This window comes from Periplaneta americana, chromosome 14, assembly GCF_040183065.1.
Source record: "Periplaneta americana isolate PAMFEO1 chromosome 14, P.americana_PAMFEO1_priV1, whole genome shotgun sequence".
Taxonomy (NCBI): domain Eukaryota; kingdom Metazoa; phylum Arthropoda; class Insecta; order Blattodea; family Blattidae; genus Periplaneta; species Periplaneta americana.
The window spans coordinates 143,166,631-143,183,947 of NC_091130.1; the positions used below are offsets into that span (position 1 = coordinate 143,166,631).

At 36.1% G+C, this 17,317-nt stretch overlaps 1 protein-coding gene across 1 annotated transcript in view; it reads left to right on the forward strand.

Annotated features, from left to right (window-relative positions):
• LOC138713785 (uncharacterized transmembrane protein DDB_G0289901-like) overlaps positions 1-12,457 on the forward strand; it is a 106,012-nt gene extending 93,555 nt beyond the window's left edge. Inside the window, exons 3-4 of the mRNA XM_069846203.1 lie at positions 9,095-10,383; positions 12,145-12,457. Of these exons, the coding sequence (XP_069702304.1) occupies positions 9,095-10,382 (1,288 nt within the window). The 3' untranslated portion in view covers position 10,383; positions 12,145-12,457. The remainder of the gene's footprint in view (positions 1-9,094; positions 10,384-12,144) is intronic.
• The last annotated feature ends 4,860 nt before the right edge of the window (positions 12,458-17,317 follow it).

Sequence of the window (17,317 nt, forward strand, 5' to 3'; positions counted from 1 at the left end):
CAACATTTCAAACTGCAAATTCTTTACGGTATTATAAAACACTTTGCGATCGTAGTTTGTTTACCGCATAGATAGTCAGCTGAAAATGTCAGTTTCGTTCAAACGTTTTGGTGAAGCTAACATTAGTTAAAAAAGAATTTTAGTAAGTGAATTAATATTTTATTGTATTAGAGTACTTTATTTCTTCTAATCTTTATATACTTTCTTCTAAGCATGTAATAGTCAGTTAAATCCCACTCGAGTTTTGATTTTCTCCAGATAAATCAAAACCTCTAGTGAGATTACTATTGATAATTTTTTTTAAAGTTGTGTATATTGACATACTTCTATAAAATAACTTATCAATAAAATACAAGATTTAAGTGACTATTACACTTTTACTACGTCACACTACTTTTGACCAATAAAACGGTGCGAAAGGACGTCTTTCAACCAATCATGGCTGCTTATCGCACAATTTTATCGCGTCCCTAGCATTTGTTTAATTTTATCACGTCCCTAGCATTTGTTTATTTTTATCACTACCCTAGAATTTGTTTCTTTGTTTGCCAACATTTCAAACTGCACTGGTCTGGAGGTCAAAAAACAGAAAATTACAAACCACTCCAGTCGATGCACAGCACTTTCAAATATGACTCATCTGGCATTCAAGAACAAGAATTAATCAAAATCACTGGCCATAGCTAGGCATCTTCCCTGAAACCCTATTTACAAATAAATGAAGAACACTATTCGGAAATCCTGAATAAGTTGAGGGATACACCATGTACATCAACGAGTTCCACTTCTTTCACGCACACGTCCAATATAACATCAACTGAACCACCAACCACTAAAACATTCAAATTTGAAAATTGTGCCTACTTTCAATAATTGTTTCTTTTAAAATTATTCATGTTTATTTTTTATTTCATCGTCGTTAATTAAAATGTTTCTTGTTTATTTCATCATCCCTAATTAAAACTTTTCTAACACTCGTTTATATTATTTAGGTTGTGTTTGTTATAGCTTCTGATATATGATATTATGGATAGTCACGTATCAGAGATTGTTTAATACTAAGATTTATTGAAAATCATCTGTTAAGTTGCGTCGATTACTGGGATCGGGATAATTGAAGTGGAATGCAACTGTTTTAATAAAAATGAAACTGAATCAACAAAGCCTTCTTGACCAGTAACCGTCCACAGAGTTCAATGAAGATTCCATAGTTGGCAAAACTGATAAGAAAACAGCTATTCATAACACACTACTGCCATCTACTAGCGTAATATTTATAATGTTGAGATGGTACAAATTTGAAGACAGTTGTATTTTCGTAAGTCAATTAATATTTCATTGTATTGGAGTACTTCGTTACTTCTAATCTTTATATATTTCTTCTAATCGTGTAATAGTCAATTAAATCCCACTCGAGTTTTGATTTTCTCTAGATAAATCTGCTCGTGTTCCACTGGCAGATTTATCGATAAAATCAAAACCTCTATTGAGATTACTGTTGATAAACATATTCGACTTTCTATTACAGGTATTACAGTATGCGCCAAAACAAAGAATACTGAAATGATCGCTTATCTGCTGTCTATGTTTCCCTAGCAACCAAATATTTATTGATTTTATATGAAAGTTTGACATATTGTAGTCTATATTCAGTGTATTTTACTGAGCGAGAGAGGGACCGATTTTGTGCAGAAACTTGTCCATGAACATTCTCTTAATCTGGGTTTTATTATTAGAAATTCAAAAACTTTACAAAACACTTCGATTTTGACACTCCTTTTTAATTGACATGTTCGCGCTAAATTGGAATATGCCTCAGTAATTTGGTCACCCACTTGCTGAATTTAGTTTAATGTCTCTTGGAAGCCGTAGATTACTTGCTGAGCTACTTTTATTGTATAAAATATTCAACGGTCTACTGGATAATAGCGAAATATTATCACAAATCCAGATTAACGCTAGAACATCACATTTAAGAAATCGTCAATTGTTATATTATAAAAAACCAAACACTTCAGCACATACAAATTCACCAGTGTTAAAAAGTGTTCAAATTTCAATGAAATATGTAAAACATGGGGTCTAGATTTCAGCATTTCGTACACGAAATATAAACATTTTCTTATTAATATACTGAAGGCAGTTGATTTTAAATAATATTGCTATCTATTTGTTACTCTGTAATTTGCCAATTATTGCTACATTTTACATTTTTGGCTATGATAGCTATACTTAACTATTTTTCATTTATTTTATTTTCTATTTTTCATTTATGTCTATATCTGTTTCTTTTATTTAGGTAGTATCTATTTGTCTGTTTTTTCCCCCATTTTTTAGTTTTTAATTTTTATTTACACTTGTATCTTGCATTTGTATCTGTTTTATCTTTTTTTCATGTTATCTGCAATTCTATGTTTTAAACAAATATCTGTACTGTGTATTGTAATTGGGGCTTAGCCCTGTTATAGACATAAATGAATAAATAAAAATAAAACGATCTTCCTCTCGCTCAGTAAAATTGTAAAAAATTCTCAAAAAGAACTATCATAATTACGAATAAGGATTTTGTTGAAATTGCATCTTTTTTCTAATAAGCCAGAAATATAGCTGCTTTAGCATTTATATGTTATGTGATAAACTGTGTGTTTTAAGACATATTTGTTAGGGCATTTATCCCCCATTTTTTGCCTCTTTCAACTCATAAGAGCATCTTTTCTTTTATTCGGTAATTTTTTAGACATTTTCATTTAATTTTGGCCATAAAACCCCTTATTAATGTAAAATAATGTTTATATCGTTTGATATTTTCTCTACATATTTTGTCCATTAATACCCATTATTCTGTATAATATTTTAATCGTTTTTCTACAAAAATATTGCCATTTTAACGTAGTACACCCCACGTAATGGACCAGTCCAACCACCCCTTCAATATAGACTCCTCTATACCTGCTAATTCCGGATAAGAGTGGCCTTGTGATGGACTACATGGAAACTACATCAGGTAAAATAATTAATTAAAGTGTACAACTTAGAAAAAATTATGTAAAATTAAATATGTTGGTACTAGAATTTAATTTAATTACTATTCTAAATATTAAGTAGTACAAAACCTCATTTCCTACTAAACCAATTATGTAAGATCAATTTTTAAGGCATTTTAAGGGCATTTTTGAAAGATTTTTAAGTCATAAATGCATTGTTTTTAGGACATTTTTTTCATGATTTATAGGTCATCAAAATCCTAGCCCTAATGATAGTATTATTAGTATCACAATATTACCAACCTTTACCTTATTAGTTTAGTTCTGCTATACAGTTTGTATCTCATTGTTTAATTAATAGTTTAATTCAAAAGTAACTCTTGTATATCGCTAGGACTTGAAGCCGGGGCTCTGACTGTTGGACTATCAGGAATGGAAGCAAATAAGGTAATGGAAGTACAATGCATTCTCCATATCAATGGATGACGTGAAGGCCTGCAGAGGCTTTTGTACGGGTGCGCACATTCCTAACACAATGCAACTTTAAATTCGTAATGAAATTTCAATGCCTTTGTAGAAGAGATGTATCGCTTGACGGTCCTTGGGAAGTTCGTTATTCTAAATAAAACCACGTGTGTGAGAACACGGAGTGGAACATTACAGCCAAAGTTTGCAAATGTTTGTGGGAACGTCTATCGCTACTCGAAGCCTTATCGGAGCGCACGGCTACTCCTTGTAGCTCTGCTTCAAAATTTTGCTCGAGCGAAAACAAGTTTGACATTCATTGATCGCTTCATGCACTAACAGCATTATATTACGGCCAATTAATTCAAATAGAGAATATTTTGCTGACAAGGGAATATTTACAGGCGACGTGAATTACGACGAGATTGCTTAATAATAACAACACAGAAAAACACGTTATGACAAAACAAATGCTGGGCGAATTAAATTTCCGTAATGAAGAATGGCTTACAGTGACACTGCGAACTGTCACATAGCAACGCTTGATGGGAAATGACAGTTGAAGGGAGACGCAGTGGTCTTAATCTATTTAATGCCAGCTACTGAATTGCATTTACCTCTACGCAAATGACAATCAACTAGAATAAATACTATATCAAAGAGGGGTTTGTGCTCAACAAAGACGGTGCACCCCTGTTTCCCGGGCCATTATATCTGCATTCTACGAAATTCATAGTCATTCCCTTCAGTGCCGCGTCTGTGACTCAAATGCTAGCACGCTGGTCTTCCATCCAGGTGGCCCGGGTTCGACCCCCAGCTAGGCAGTGATGGAATTTGTAGTAGACAAAGCAGGTAACTAACTGGAGGTACGTACTTCCGTTTTCCTCTGTCATTCCTTTCTAGTTTACCCCTGCTGTGGCGTCGTCACACCTCCAGCCTGTGACGCAGGCGGCCCGAGTTCGAGTCCAGGACAGGTCTGAGATTTTTCATTGACTATTAAACTTTTACTACGTCACACTACTTTTGACCAATAAAACCGTACGAAAGGGCGTCTTTCAACCAATCATGGCTGCTTATCGCACAATTTTATCGCGTCTCTAGCATTTGTTTAATTTTATCGCGTCCCTAGCATTTGCTTATTTTTATCACTACCCTAGCATTTGTTTCTTTGTTTGCCAACATTTGAAACTACACTGGTCAAAAAACAGAACATTACAAACCACTCCAATCGATGCACAGCACTTTAAAATATGACTCGCATTGGCATTCAAGAACAAGAATTAATAAAGATCACTGGTCATATATGAAGAGCACCATTCGGAAATCCTGACTAAGTTGAGGGATACACCATGTACATCAACGAGTTCACTTCTTTTACGCACACGTCCAATATAACATCAACTGAACCACCAACCACTAAAACATTCAAATTTGAAAATTATACTTTCAATAATTGTTTCTTTTAAAATTATTCATGTTTATTTTTTATTTCATCATCGTTAATTAAAACGTTTCTTGTTTAATTCATCATCCCTAATTAAAACTTTTCTAACACTTGTTTATATTATTTAGGTTATGTTTGTTATAGCTTCTGCTGTGTGATATTATGGATAGTCACGTATCAGAGATTGTTTAATACTAAGATTTATTGCAAATCATCTGTCAAGTGACGTTGATTACTGGGATCCGGATTATTGAAGTGGAATGTAAATGTTTTAATAAAAATGAAACTGAATCAACAAAGCCTTCTTGACTAGTAACCGTCCACAGAGTTCAATGAAGATTCCATATTTGGCACAACTGATAGCAAGAAAACATAATCATAAAACACTGCTGCCATCTAGCGTAATGTTGAGCTGGTACAATAATACATTTGAAGACAGTTGTATTTTCGTAAGCCAATTTGTTACTTCTAATCTTTATATACTTTCTTCTAAACGTGTAATAGTCAATTAAATCCCACTCGAGTTTTGATTTTCTCTAGATAAATCTGCCCGTGTTCCACTCGCAGATTTATCGATAAAGTCAAAACTTCTAGTGAGATACTGTTGAAAAATCCATAGTGACACTTGTGGCGGACAAGGTCACATTTCGGATTTTTTTTCTCGAATTTCTCCCGTTTTTCCCCATGTTAGACATCTACGTCATTCTGTCACCAGTTCTTCATTTCGTCATCATTCCATAGCATTCCCCGATCGCCGGCTGGCGACGCACAGAGGGGGCTGGCCTAGGGACGAGGGGGGTTGTCTGTTCGAAACCTGGGTACGCAGCAAACCTTAGTGTAGTTAGCCGGTGTGGGTCTGGAAATGAGGCTAGCTTGAGGGTTAGCGAAATAGATCATAACAGGTCGCAGTGCTGGGCCATTGTATTGTATTGTATTTATTAACATTTCATGGTATTCATACATTGCTTCACAGCTAGAATATGGAACAAGTCAAAAAACTTAATACTATTATAAAATCTTAATTTATAGTCACAGTCTAGATACAGACGAGATTTACAATATAGTCTACTAGTACAACACAAAGTTTTAGTATCAATTTCATGAAGTGTTATTGAATGTCATGAATTCACCTACAGAATAGAAGGCGTGAGAAATTAGGTACTTCTTTAATTTGGCCCCAAATAATCTTATGTTTTGAGTTTCATTTTTTATATCGATAGGGAGGCTATTAAAATTTTTTTCTGCCATATAACGCACTCCTTTTTGATAGCACGATAGACTTGCCGATGGAGTATGAAAGTCATTTTTTTGACGTGTATTTATGCTATGAACTGTTGAATTAGTTACAAAGTTTTCACGATTACATACGATGAAGATTATTAATGAAAAATATACTGACAAGCCATGGGCATTATTAGTAGTTTTTTAAAAATAGTCCTACACGATTCCCTAGATTTGGAACTTAGTATTATTCTAATTACTCTTTTTTGTAATAGAAATATATTATTACTATCTGTGGAATTTCCCCAGAATATTATTCCAAAACTCATTACCGAGTGGAAGTATGCAAAGTATATTGTTTTTAAGGTATTTATATTTACTATCTTTTGCACAGATCTAATAGCAAAACAAGCTGAATTTAGTTTGGGGGTAATTTCTTTAATATGATTTTTCCAATTTAACACATTATCGATTTTTAAGCAAAGTAATTTGGTTGTTTTTGTTTCTAATAGGGATCTATTAATTATTGCGCTAGAAATTTGCGACGTTGAATTTGGACAGGATTTAAATTGAATTATGTTAGTTTTGTTACAGTTTAATACCAATTTATTGCTCCTGCCGTAAAATCCATTCCATTTCCCCTCATTTCATCTATCATATGTAATAGTTTAAAAAAGTGGTGAAGTCTTATGGTTGGTACGGATTTCCGATGCGGAGTTTCTCAGACTCTCCGTCTGAGCAGTGAAAAATGAAATGTATATCTCTGGTTCTGTTCTCGATCCGAAGACACTCGTGTTCATGACCGACACAAAATCAAGTCTTGTCTTCCAGGGAGTTGCGTGTCTAGCCTATTTACAAAAACATAACTCCTGTGGTTTTCTTATGTTCACACATGCAGCCATATCAAAAGCATACAGGAAAATCGGCGAACAGTTCGCCTGCTGAAAAACCTGCTGGAGGATATGGACCTCAATATGGAAACAGTTCAGTAAGTATTCAACATGAAAGAGGAGATGGGCTACTTGTTTTCCAGCTCCATTCTCCAATACTCTCTTTATTGATATTCCTTATTCTCTTCTGCTATTGCTTGCTAATTTTGTATGTTTTTGTGCCTGTCTTTCTGTGTACATTCAGTCTTAGAAAAAAGTTTTGTTATTATTTATTTATTTTAGTTGGTTATTTAACGACGCTGTATCAACTACTAGGTTATTTAGCGTCGATGAGATTGGTGATAGCGAGATGACATTTGGCGAGATGAGGCCGAGGATTCGCCATAGATTACTTTGCATTCACATTACGGTTGGGGAAAACCTCGGAAAAAACCAACCAGGTAATCAGCCCAAGCGGGGAACGAACCCGCGCCCGAACGCAACTTCAGACCGGTAGGCAAGCGCCTTAACCAACTGAGCCACGCCGGTGGCTAGAAAAAAAGTTTTGTCGCTCAGATCCTTTATAAGTTCCAGAAACGAGGCAGTGCGCATGATCAGACATACCCGGTATGACATATATTATAATTCAAATAATGGACTTAAACTGATAAAAAATGGTTTCTATCAACGAAAATAAAACCATAATTATTCCATTCTTATTATCTGAAAAATGTAACAAACCTCCTACATCTATATTAAGTATTAAAATACATAACTTTAGTTGTTGCCTTATATCTTATTTTCTTTCTCCATTTCACACCCTCCATTCTTCTCCATATACACATTTCACAGTTTTTCTTCTCTTCGTTGTAATGATGTTCCAGCCCCATACAGTATCATATTCTACATAAAGTACTTTACTAATTTCTTCCTAATTTTTTTTTCAGAGATCCGCAAAAGATGCTTCTTTTTCTATATATAAAAAAAGCTTCCTTTGCCATTGCTGTCCTCCTTTTGACTTTCTGGCACCACCTCATGTTACCACTTATAGTACAACTCATGTATCTGAGTATCTCCACTTGTTCCACTGCCTAATTTCGAAATTCTTTATTTTTCTTTCGATAACCACGATCTTTGCCTTATTGGCATTATCTTAATCCCATCATTTAGCTCCAGTAGCATATCCCTTACTATCGTCTCCTCTTCTGCTAACAACGCCATATCATCATAAAATCTTATGCACTTTCTTCTTCTTCCTCCTACCGTCACCCTTCCCATGCTCTGAAAACAGTTCTTCACTAAATCCTCCAAGTACAGTATATGTTGGATAGGGTAAGTGCTAAAGGGCGTCCTTGACGTACTCATCCTCTTTTTGGCTTCTCTCTGGCATTTCTTCTCTTTTCCTGACTATAACTCGTTGTTTCATATAATTTTTAATTAGTTATTTTAAGATGCTTCATCAACTGCTATGGTTATGTAGCGTCCGAATGAGATGAAGGTGTTAATGCCAGCGAAATGGGTCCAGGGTCCAGCGTTACCCAGCCTTTGCTCTTACTGTGTTGAGGGAAAACCATAAAACTTCAATTTTTTTACTAATATATTGTGGTCTACACAATCAAACGCTTTAGCCAAGTCATAAAAAAATCCCACCGACGTGTAGTTTCGAATTTAAAAAATTTAGTACTTCATCCACCCCACCCAGGTAACTTGTCCCAACCAGGATTTTAACCCGGACCCGATCGTTTTATGGTCGTATAAAAATTAGTGAATAACTTACTAGAGATACATAGCCTATTCTTTTTAATGTGGAGTCAGTGGAATTTGTCCCTGTCCCTGTCCCTGTTGTCCCTGTTGTGAACTATAATGTCATTTAATGGACTTTCAGGAAGCGGACGTCTTGTCTCATAAACGCGGGACTGTCTCACAGCTGTGACAACCGAGACTTCATCGGTGCAGTTGAGGAGAACAAGTATTGGAGATCGCTGGATTCACCAGGAAAACGGCGTCGGCGAAGTTCCGACAACACTCAATAAGCCCCATTGGGAGGTAGTATGTATTTCTTAGTGCATCATGCTAATAATCTATTTCTGTTCTGTGTGTGCCCCTAACAGCAACGAACGGGCCAAGAGATGTGTCAACACTGGAGACGACAGCTGTGCCAACGGATACATTCCGGATTCAGGAAATGACGACGGATACTTCAATGGCGGCAACAACCCTGGCAAAAGATGTGTGAACACAGGGGACGACAGCTGTGCCAACGGATACATTCCTGATTCAGGAAATGACGACGGATACTTCAATGGAGGCAACAACCCTGGCAAAAGATCAAAATTGCATGGTTTGACTCCCCAACAACTTCATGCAGCTTGGTTGAAATGCTGGAACACTGGGGATGACAGCTGTGCCAACGTATACATTCCTGATTCGGTAATTGACGGCGGATACTTGAATGGAGGCAACAACCCTGGAAAAAGATGTGTGAACACAGGGGACGATAGCTGTGCCAACGGATACATTCCGGATTCAGGAAATGACGACGGATACTTCAATGGAGGCAACAACCCTGGAAAAAGAGCAACATTGCATGGTCTAACTGCGCAACAACTTCACGCAGCTTGGTTGAAATGTTGGAACACCGGAGATGACAGCTGTGGTAACGGATATATTCCCCCTTCAGGGACTGATGACGACTATTTGAACGGCGGCAACAATCCTGGAAAAAGATGTGTGAACACAGGGGACGACAGCTGTGCCAACGGATACATTCCGGATTCAGGAAATGACGACGGATACTTCAATGGAGGGAACAACCCTGGGAAAAGAGCAACATTGCATAGTCTGACACCGCAACAACTTCACGCAGCTTGGTTGAAATGCTGGAACACTGGGGATGACAGCTGTGGTAACGGATATATTCCTCCTTCAGGAATTGATGACGGCTATTTGAACGGAGGCAACAACCCTGGCAAAAGATGTGTGAACACAGGGGACGACAGCTGTGCCAACGGATACATTCCGGATTCAGGAAATGACGACGGATACTTCAATGGAGGCAACAACCCTGGAAAAAGAGCAACATTGCATGGTCTAACTGCGCAACAACTTCACGCAGCTTGGTTGAAATGTTGGAACACCGGAGATGACAGCTGTGGTAACGGATATATTCCTCCTTCAGGGACTGATGACGACTATTTGAACGGCGGTAACAACCCTGGCAAGAGGTGTGTGAACACAGGAGACGACAGCTGTGCCAACGGATACATTCCTGATTCAGGAAATGACGACGGATACTTCAATGGAGGCAACAACCCTGGAAAAAGATCATCGCTCTCGAATTCAGGATTGAAACGCTTCTGCGCATTGTTCCCGATGAGTCCTGCCTGCAGGAATCTGTAAAGTGAGCATTGACGCCTCTATACGTGTTAAGTGTGACACTGTCCACAGAGCTAATTGCAGCGTTCTGTCTGTGTTTGAACAATGTGTATAATTCATTAGCTTCACTGTTTGTTGATTCAATGTTTGTTGTCCCTCACTAAGCAAAGGTTGTTTTGGTTTGCACCTGAATGTTTCAGTTCTTGAGAATTGTATGTGAGAAGACAGATTGCTGTTATATATGTGTGTGTCCATCCTCCAGGCAGCAGACGGTATGTAATTGAAAGAAAAAAATGTTTGAAAAAAAGTAATGTACTTTTCACGACTTAAGCCCACCGATTTAACTCCTGGCAGTATTGTTTCCTGGTCATTTGCACAAACAAAAATACTTATCAGACACAGTCTAGGACGCATATAACTAAAATACTGCAATTATACATGGCCTCCCTTACTTATTTGTTTATTGTTGTTCCATGTCAACTGTTTCTGATAGTTTTATGGGTGCTGGAATGTTTACATTTATTGAAACTTTAGTGTTGTCTATGATTATTATATTTTAATTGTTGATTCTGAGGAGGAAAATTAATTTTATGCTCGACCATGCCGAAATGTAGTAATTATACACCTGGTAGCAGCCTTTAATGGACCTCATTAAAGTACACCTATTCATTAAAGTTGAGGTATTCCACCAATCAGAAAATACCATTGTAGCAATATGAAAGCGCAAGTATCGATTATTCTCGGATATGCAATCGAAAGACAACAATAAATCAATAAATCACCTATATTTGAAATAAAGTCAGTTCTGTTACTATAATAATTAGCGTTAATTGTAAATAATATTCAAATAAATTCAATTTGTCATCTCGTTTTTCAATGTCTAATTCAATTTCAAGATTATATCAAAATTAATGTTTATTTTACTCTCTAGATTATATCAAGGTCAATGTCGACATTTGTTTCTCGGGAAAAAATCAATACTTTCGCGTCTGCGCACATCTCACAATTTACGAGGTATTGCACAAGGTCAGTTCCGCTCCTCAGTCAGATAAGAATAACATGAATACTTATGAATAATTTCAAGTTAGAAATATGGTCGGGCATAAAAAGTCGTATGGAACTTGCCTGTAATGGTAATTATTACGCTCGTATGAAAATTATGAAACTCGCTTGCGCTCGTTTCATAAACATACTCGCGTCTTAATTACTACCATTATAGGCTCGTTGCATAATGTACTATTATTGTACGTATCGTAATAAATTAATAACATTTTTGATATTCCTCCAAAGCAACGAGTATTGCAGTTTGTTGAATTAAACAAAAGATTATCACTTCAAATTTGGACGTGTTATACATCTTTGGATTCAGAATTTAGAGAGGAGGAAAAATATCTACTAATATACAGGGTGTTCCGTTTGAAATAAGAAAGGATAATTTCCGGTTAAACCGGAAATGACATTTAAATAACACTTGCAAAATTTTGTGTATTTTATCACTTAAACACTTCGCCAACTGTCACTTATATGGTAGCATAACTGTAAAATATATTTGGTGTCTAACAAAATCCAGTTCACCCGGTATAGAAGTCAACAACAAATTCGACTAAAACTGAGAGGTATACATTCCATGACCTTCTGTTGACTAAAGCTTATCATTTCGCGATATCGCCGTCGTACATGCGAACCATTCACAGAGATGATTATTTAACTAGAATGATTTCATGTATGATATTCTACCCGGCTCTACTGCTGGTTTAATTTTCACTATTGTTCATTTCTGTTTCAGAATTTTACCCCAACGTGGAAGGTGCAATGATGTGCAAGACTGTTTCAGTATTATTTGAAATGGGATGGAATTGTTAGTTCTCAATCTAATTTGACTTAATTTTATTTGTTAATCATGACAAATTTACTCTTAAATATTACTGAGAAGAATTGAAATTTTAAATCATAAGATGATGATGTAGATAGCAAGGAAGTTGTATGTGAAGATTGTATAAACCTTGAGCATTTAATCATATTGTTCTGTATTTTACCTCTTACTTTGTTCTTAATATAGTGTTATGTATAAAGTCAATAAAGTATTTTTTCTCAGGTCCCTGGGAAAGTGTTTTATTCTATGTACCACAAAAAAACATGAGCCAAATTGACAGACGTTGACAACAAGACTCGTCATATCATGTTTTCCATTAGTAATTAATATTTTGTTGTTATTGATCCCGACCCACTTACTTTCGTCCGTCAGCTCTCGCTTAACAGCTGAAAAGATTAGCTGTGAGCTCACGCTGATATTCTTGACAGAAGAGAATTACTTTTGTCTCGTCTGCGAAGAGCAACACTTTTACCTGACAAATACAGTTGCAATGATATGGTTGTGTGAAAGGAGAAATTTTTCATCAACGTGCTTCCTCCAGTAATTTAAAATCATTTGTATCATACAGCGTTTTTTAAATAATTTCCAACATACGGTATGCTGAAGGTATAATTTAAAACAGTGTAGTCCGGACGTTAACATTATACAAAATGTAGCAGTTAAACCAACGTTTTCGGTATATAATGCTGCACAAATTCCACAAGTTGGGACATCTGGCCGAAATCTACGGCTGACCACTAGGATCCAGAATACAAAGCAGAGGTTAAATTAAAAATACAATATGATTGTGGAGAGAATACGGAACAATGATATTTTTAAAAATAAAGTACAATTTTATTTCGGAATAAACATGAGATGAAAATAAATTGAAGAGTAATGAAATGAAGTAAAAAAAATTACATAGTATTATACAATGATTGTGTAAAATGGATAATGAATCTCTCAATACCATTAGACAAATTTTGTTAATGTCCTCATTAGAAAATGTAAGAGAAAGGAGAATGGTTTTGGTTAACTTAAATGAAGTTCCCCTAGCGCCAAAAAGAAGTCCTTTAACTTCCCATGTATTCATTTTGTATCTCTCACTGAAGTGAGGAATACATGGGTTGTAAATAGACTTCTTTTCATCGTTAACGTTATTGGCTTGTTGATCATCCTTCTCAAAACGGACAGTGGGGTCAAGAATGAGGCTTCTTTGATTCCGGCGATCAATGGCTATAATGTCTGCTCTTCTCGTTGACCCATTCTCAGCCAAGCAGTGCACTTCTTCGTAAACCTCCCACTTTGCCTTCCGAAGAGTGGTTGCGATGGAGCTTCTCACTTTATGGTGGCGATTGTTCCTCAGTAGTTCTCCTTTAGGGCAATAACCCAAAACATGCCCAAGGGTTTCTACTTCGCTGCATCCTGGATGAGGACAGTTTTGATCATGAAAGGAACGACCTGGCACCGATCGTACTGCTGCGATGTTTGTGGACATCTTTATGGAATTATCATCAGTAATACCGTTTTTTTGTGTCTATTGAAAAATTTAGTTTTCATGACATGTGCTGTTTCTGCAATCTCCGATTCAAATATAGTCTCGTATCATGTCAACAATATGTGGCCAAATTCTTGGAAGACGGCGGACTCCATCTGCAGCAGCATTTCTTGATATCTCGTTCACTGTTGAATCTAAAGCTCTTCGGATGTCGACTCTTGATTGAAAGCGAATGCTTCGTTTCCACTAAACTTACTCTACTCTTTAGTGCTGATCCTGTTTCATCTAAATTGTGGACCCAGGTTTTTATCGCATGTGAAGAAGACATGACTAGTTAAAAGTGGCGGCGAAACTCCCTACGAACAGCTTCTGCGCATGGACCATTTAGAACAGCGGTGGCCAAAGCGGGTGCTGTGATTACATCGAGTAATCACAGACATTCAAACGGGTACGAGGAGTTTCCTGTACATTGCTGTGTGTTTCATTCACGTACTGAAGGCAAGCAGTGGCGGTATCATGTCGCTCTACAAACTCTGTCTCTACAAGCAGTAAGAGGTGGTTTCGTAAATAATGAGGAAAAGAACTTATTTGTTGTTCTGTCGGACAAAATGCAATATGTTTACTTTGCACAACGGTTCAATTAGGAGTATATAGAAACATTAATTGCAACGCTGAATAATGTATTATTATTATTATTATTATTATTATTATTATTATTATTATTATTATTATTATTATTATTACTGATCACTAAGTGTGTGTTTCTGTAATTGAATCGGTCATTGCAGAGGGGATAAGTCATAAAATCTTACTTTTGAGATAATCAATAAAAACTGTTTTATTCTTCCAATAATGGAGTAATCATTATAAATATTTTTTCTTCCTTTGTTTATGAATAGTGAAGTATAATACATCATGTTAGACATCTGACATCTCAAACATTTTTGTTTAAAGTTCTTTAATCGAACCATGACTTATCCCCTTTCTGCAAGGAATTGTTAAATATAAAAGAAAAAAATATATAATTTACAATTTTGGGCTAATGTAATGTTTGAAATCAAACTAAATGTTAATAATTACAATGATAACGATGTTTTTGTGTGTAATTACTACATTACTATCACCATTTACATAATTATTTTTGCATTTTAGTCATTATTCCTACTACAGAAATGTACCAATATGTGATTTTATATCACAGTTTTAAATCAAAACTCTACTTTCAAACTAATACTTAAAACTGCATATAGGAGAGCACAATAAAAATACACTAAAGTACTACACAAAATCATTTGTTTCAATTTGTTATAGAGTGTATTGTTAGACGTTGGAAGCCACGTCATTTGTAGATTCCTTGTCACAAGGTGGCCAGTTCAGGATCTCTTCGTAAAAGAAAGTGTGTTCCAATGGAAGGTATTGCCTCACTTTCGATACGTCTCCAAGTTTTTTTTTTTTTCGTATTAATGGGAATTTTCCCATTGTATGCTTATGTGTAGGCATTACTATGCGTCCAGAACCTGGTTTTTTCATACGGAATCTGTGTTTCCTCATTTCACTCACACATCCTGGATCATCTTTAGAGTGAACAAATTCACTGAATTGTGCTGAAGAAAACATATTATCTTTCCCTTTTTTCCTCAGTGTGTCTAATGTGCAGGTAGTTTTCTTGTAATACTCTGCACCAGTATTTAAAATTCAAAATATCATTAGTAACTGATTCTACAGAAAATCTGTTGTTTGTGTTTGCCTGGTGGATCAAGGTGTTGTATTGGTCTGGTACATATACCCTGTCTGTCTTACTTAGTTTGCGCTTCACTACACCAAAGTTGCGGTCACAGGGAAGAAATGAATGGCCTCGTTGTGGAAAATAGTGAATGATTTTGTTAAATCTCCCCATTTGGGTCAGTGCAAGCAACAATCGAATTAAGGTATGATTTTTATTTTGCCCTCCACAATTATCAGAGAAAAGATACAATTCCTTGACTGAAGAAGGAACATTATTTTCAATGTAGTTCAGAAGGAACACACTTCATTTGAAGATTTGTGGCCTATACCTTCATGATAGGAATAGAAGTGCACCGTATGGTCTTTGAAATTGTGAATGTTGAAAATTGATGACCCAAAGTTGCGTCTAAACAAACAAAGAGTAGTTTCTTACCCACATTGTTCTCCTGTCGTACGGTTTGCTACAGAGTTCCCAATGGAATTGACGTTCCAATGCCTTCAGTTTATTTTTCTTATTTACATTTCTGCGGTAGTTAATTTCATTGCGTTTACGTTTACCACTAACAACACAGTTTTCTTCCCCTTACTACTTCTAGCTTATCTGTCATTTTCCTTATCAGCTGATGGGCTCGTAACTTATTAGATCCGCGGCACTCTGTTGCGTCACGTCGTCAGTCAGTGCAGGAAGAAGGTAAGTCGCTGACTTGTCCCCTTTCTGCAATGACTGCGCTGCTTATGGTACTCTGCTTTGCGTTGAGAATGAGCAAATTTGTTCCATTTCTGTATGTAAATGTGTGTGTAGGTCTGGAGAAAGCAATGGCACTCTTAACTCATTTTCGCGTTTTTCATGACTTATCCCCTTTCTGCAATGACCGATTCAATTCTTCTGTACGTGCATGAATATTGATATTTTTTAGATCTTATCCCTAGAAGGATAAAATTATTAGGTTTTATCTCAATTTTAATCTTCTTAATCTTTAGATGAGGATAACTATTTATTAGTTATTCATTTAATAAAATATTGTCTTAAATCTTAGCCAGGAAGAGCAAGATGACATAAATAAATATAAGGTAGTCAGCTACCTAATGGGGTTTGAAATATCTCGTGCTCTAAAGCATTTTAATGGAACAGAATTTCAAAATAGCTTAAATAACTTGTCCATAAGAAGTTTTTAATTTTGAAAAACTACGAATTTCTCGACCAAGTATCGAGAGAAGAATTTAGAAAATTCCTGATTATATTCAAGAGGAAGGTTAAAAAAAGAAGTAAGAAAAATCGTATGATATTCGCTGGCTCTTGATGACAGCAGTGACATTACTGATACAGCAAAGCTTGAGATTTTTATCCGCGGGATTGATCAAGATGTTAGTACAGGAACCACCACTGGTTGTAGTTTTCATACCAAGTACCTTTCCTCCGTCTCCTTACTTCATAGGCTGTCTGTCGCTTGTAATCACTGCAGCTCGAGTTTTGGTCACCGCTGATTTAGATAATAATATTTTGCAATAAATCCTCGTTGCTCACTATTTTATGCTCCATGTTTAATAAATTGCAACAATCAGGCTAAACAATGACAGTGCAAGATTAATCCAGTCTCTATCATTATATCCCACCTCCCTCAAATCCATTATAAAATTATCCTCCCATCTACGTCTCGGCCTCCCCAAAGGTATTTTTCCCTCCGGTCTCCCAACTAACACTCTATATGCATTTCTGGATTCGCCCAAACGTGCTACATGCCCCGCCCATCTCAAACGTCTGGATTTAATGTTCCTAATTATGTCAGGTGAAGAATACAATGCGTGCAGTTCTGTGTTGTGTAACTTTCTTCATTCTCCTGTAACTTCATCCCTCTCAGCCCCAAATATTTTCCTAAGAACCTT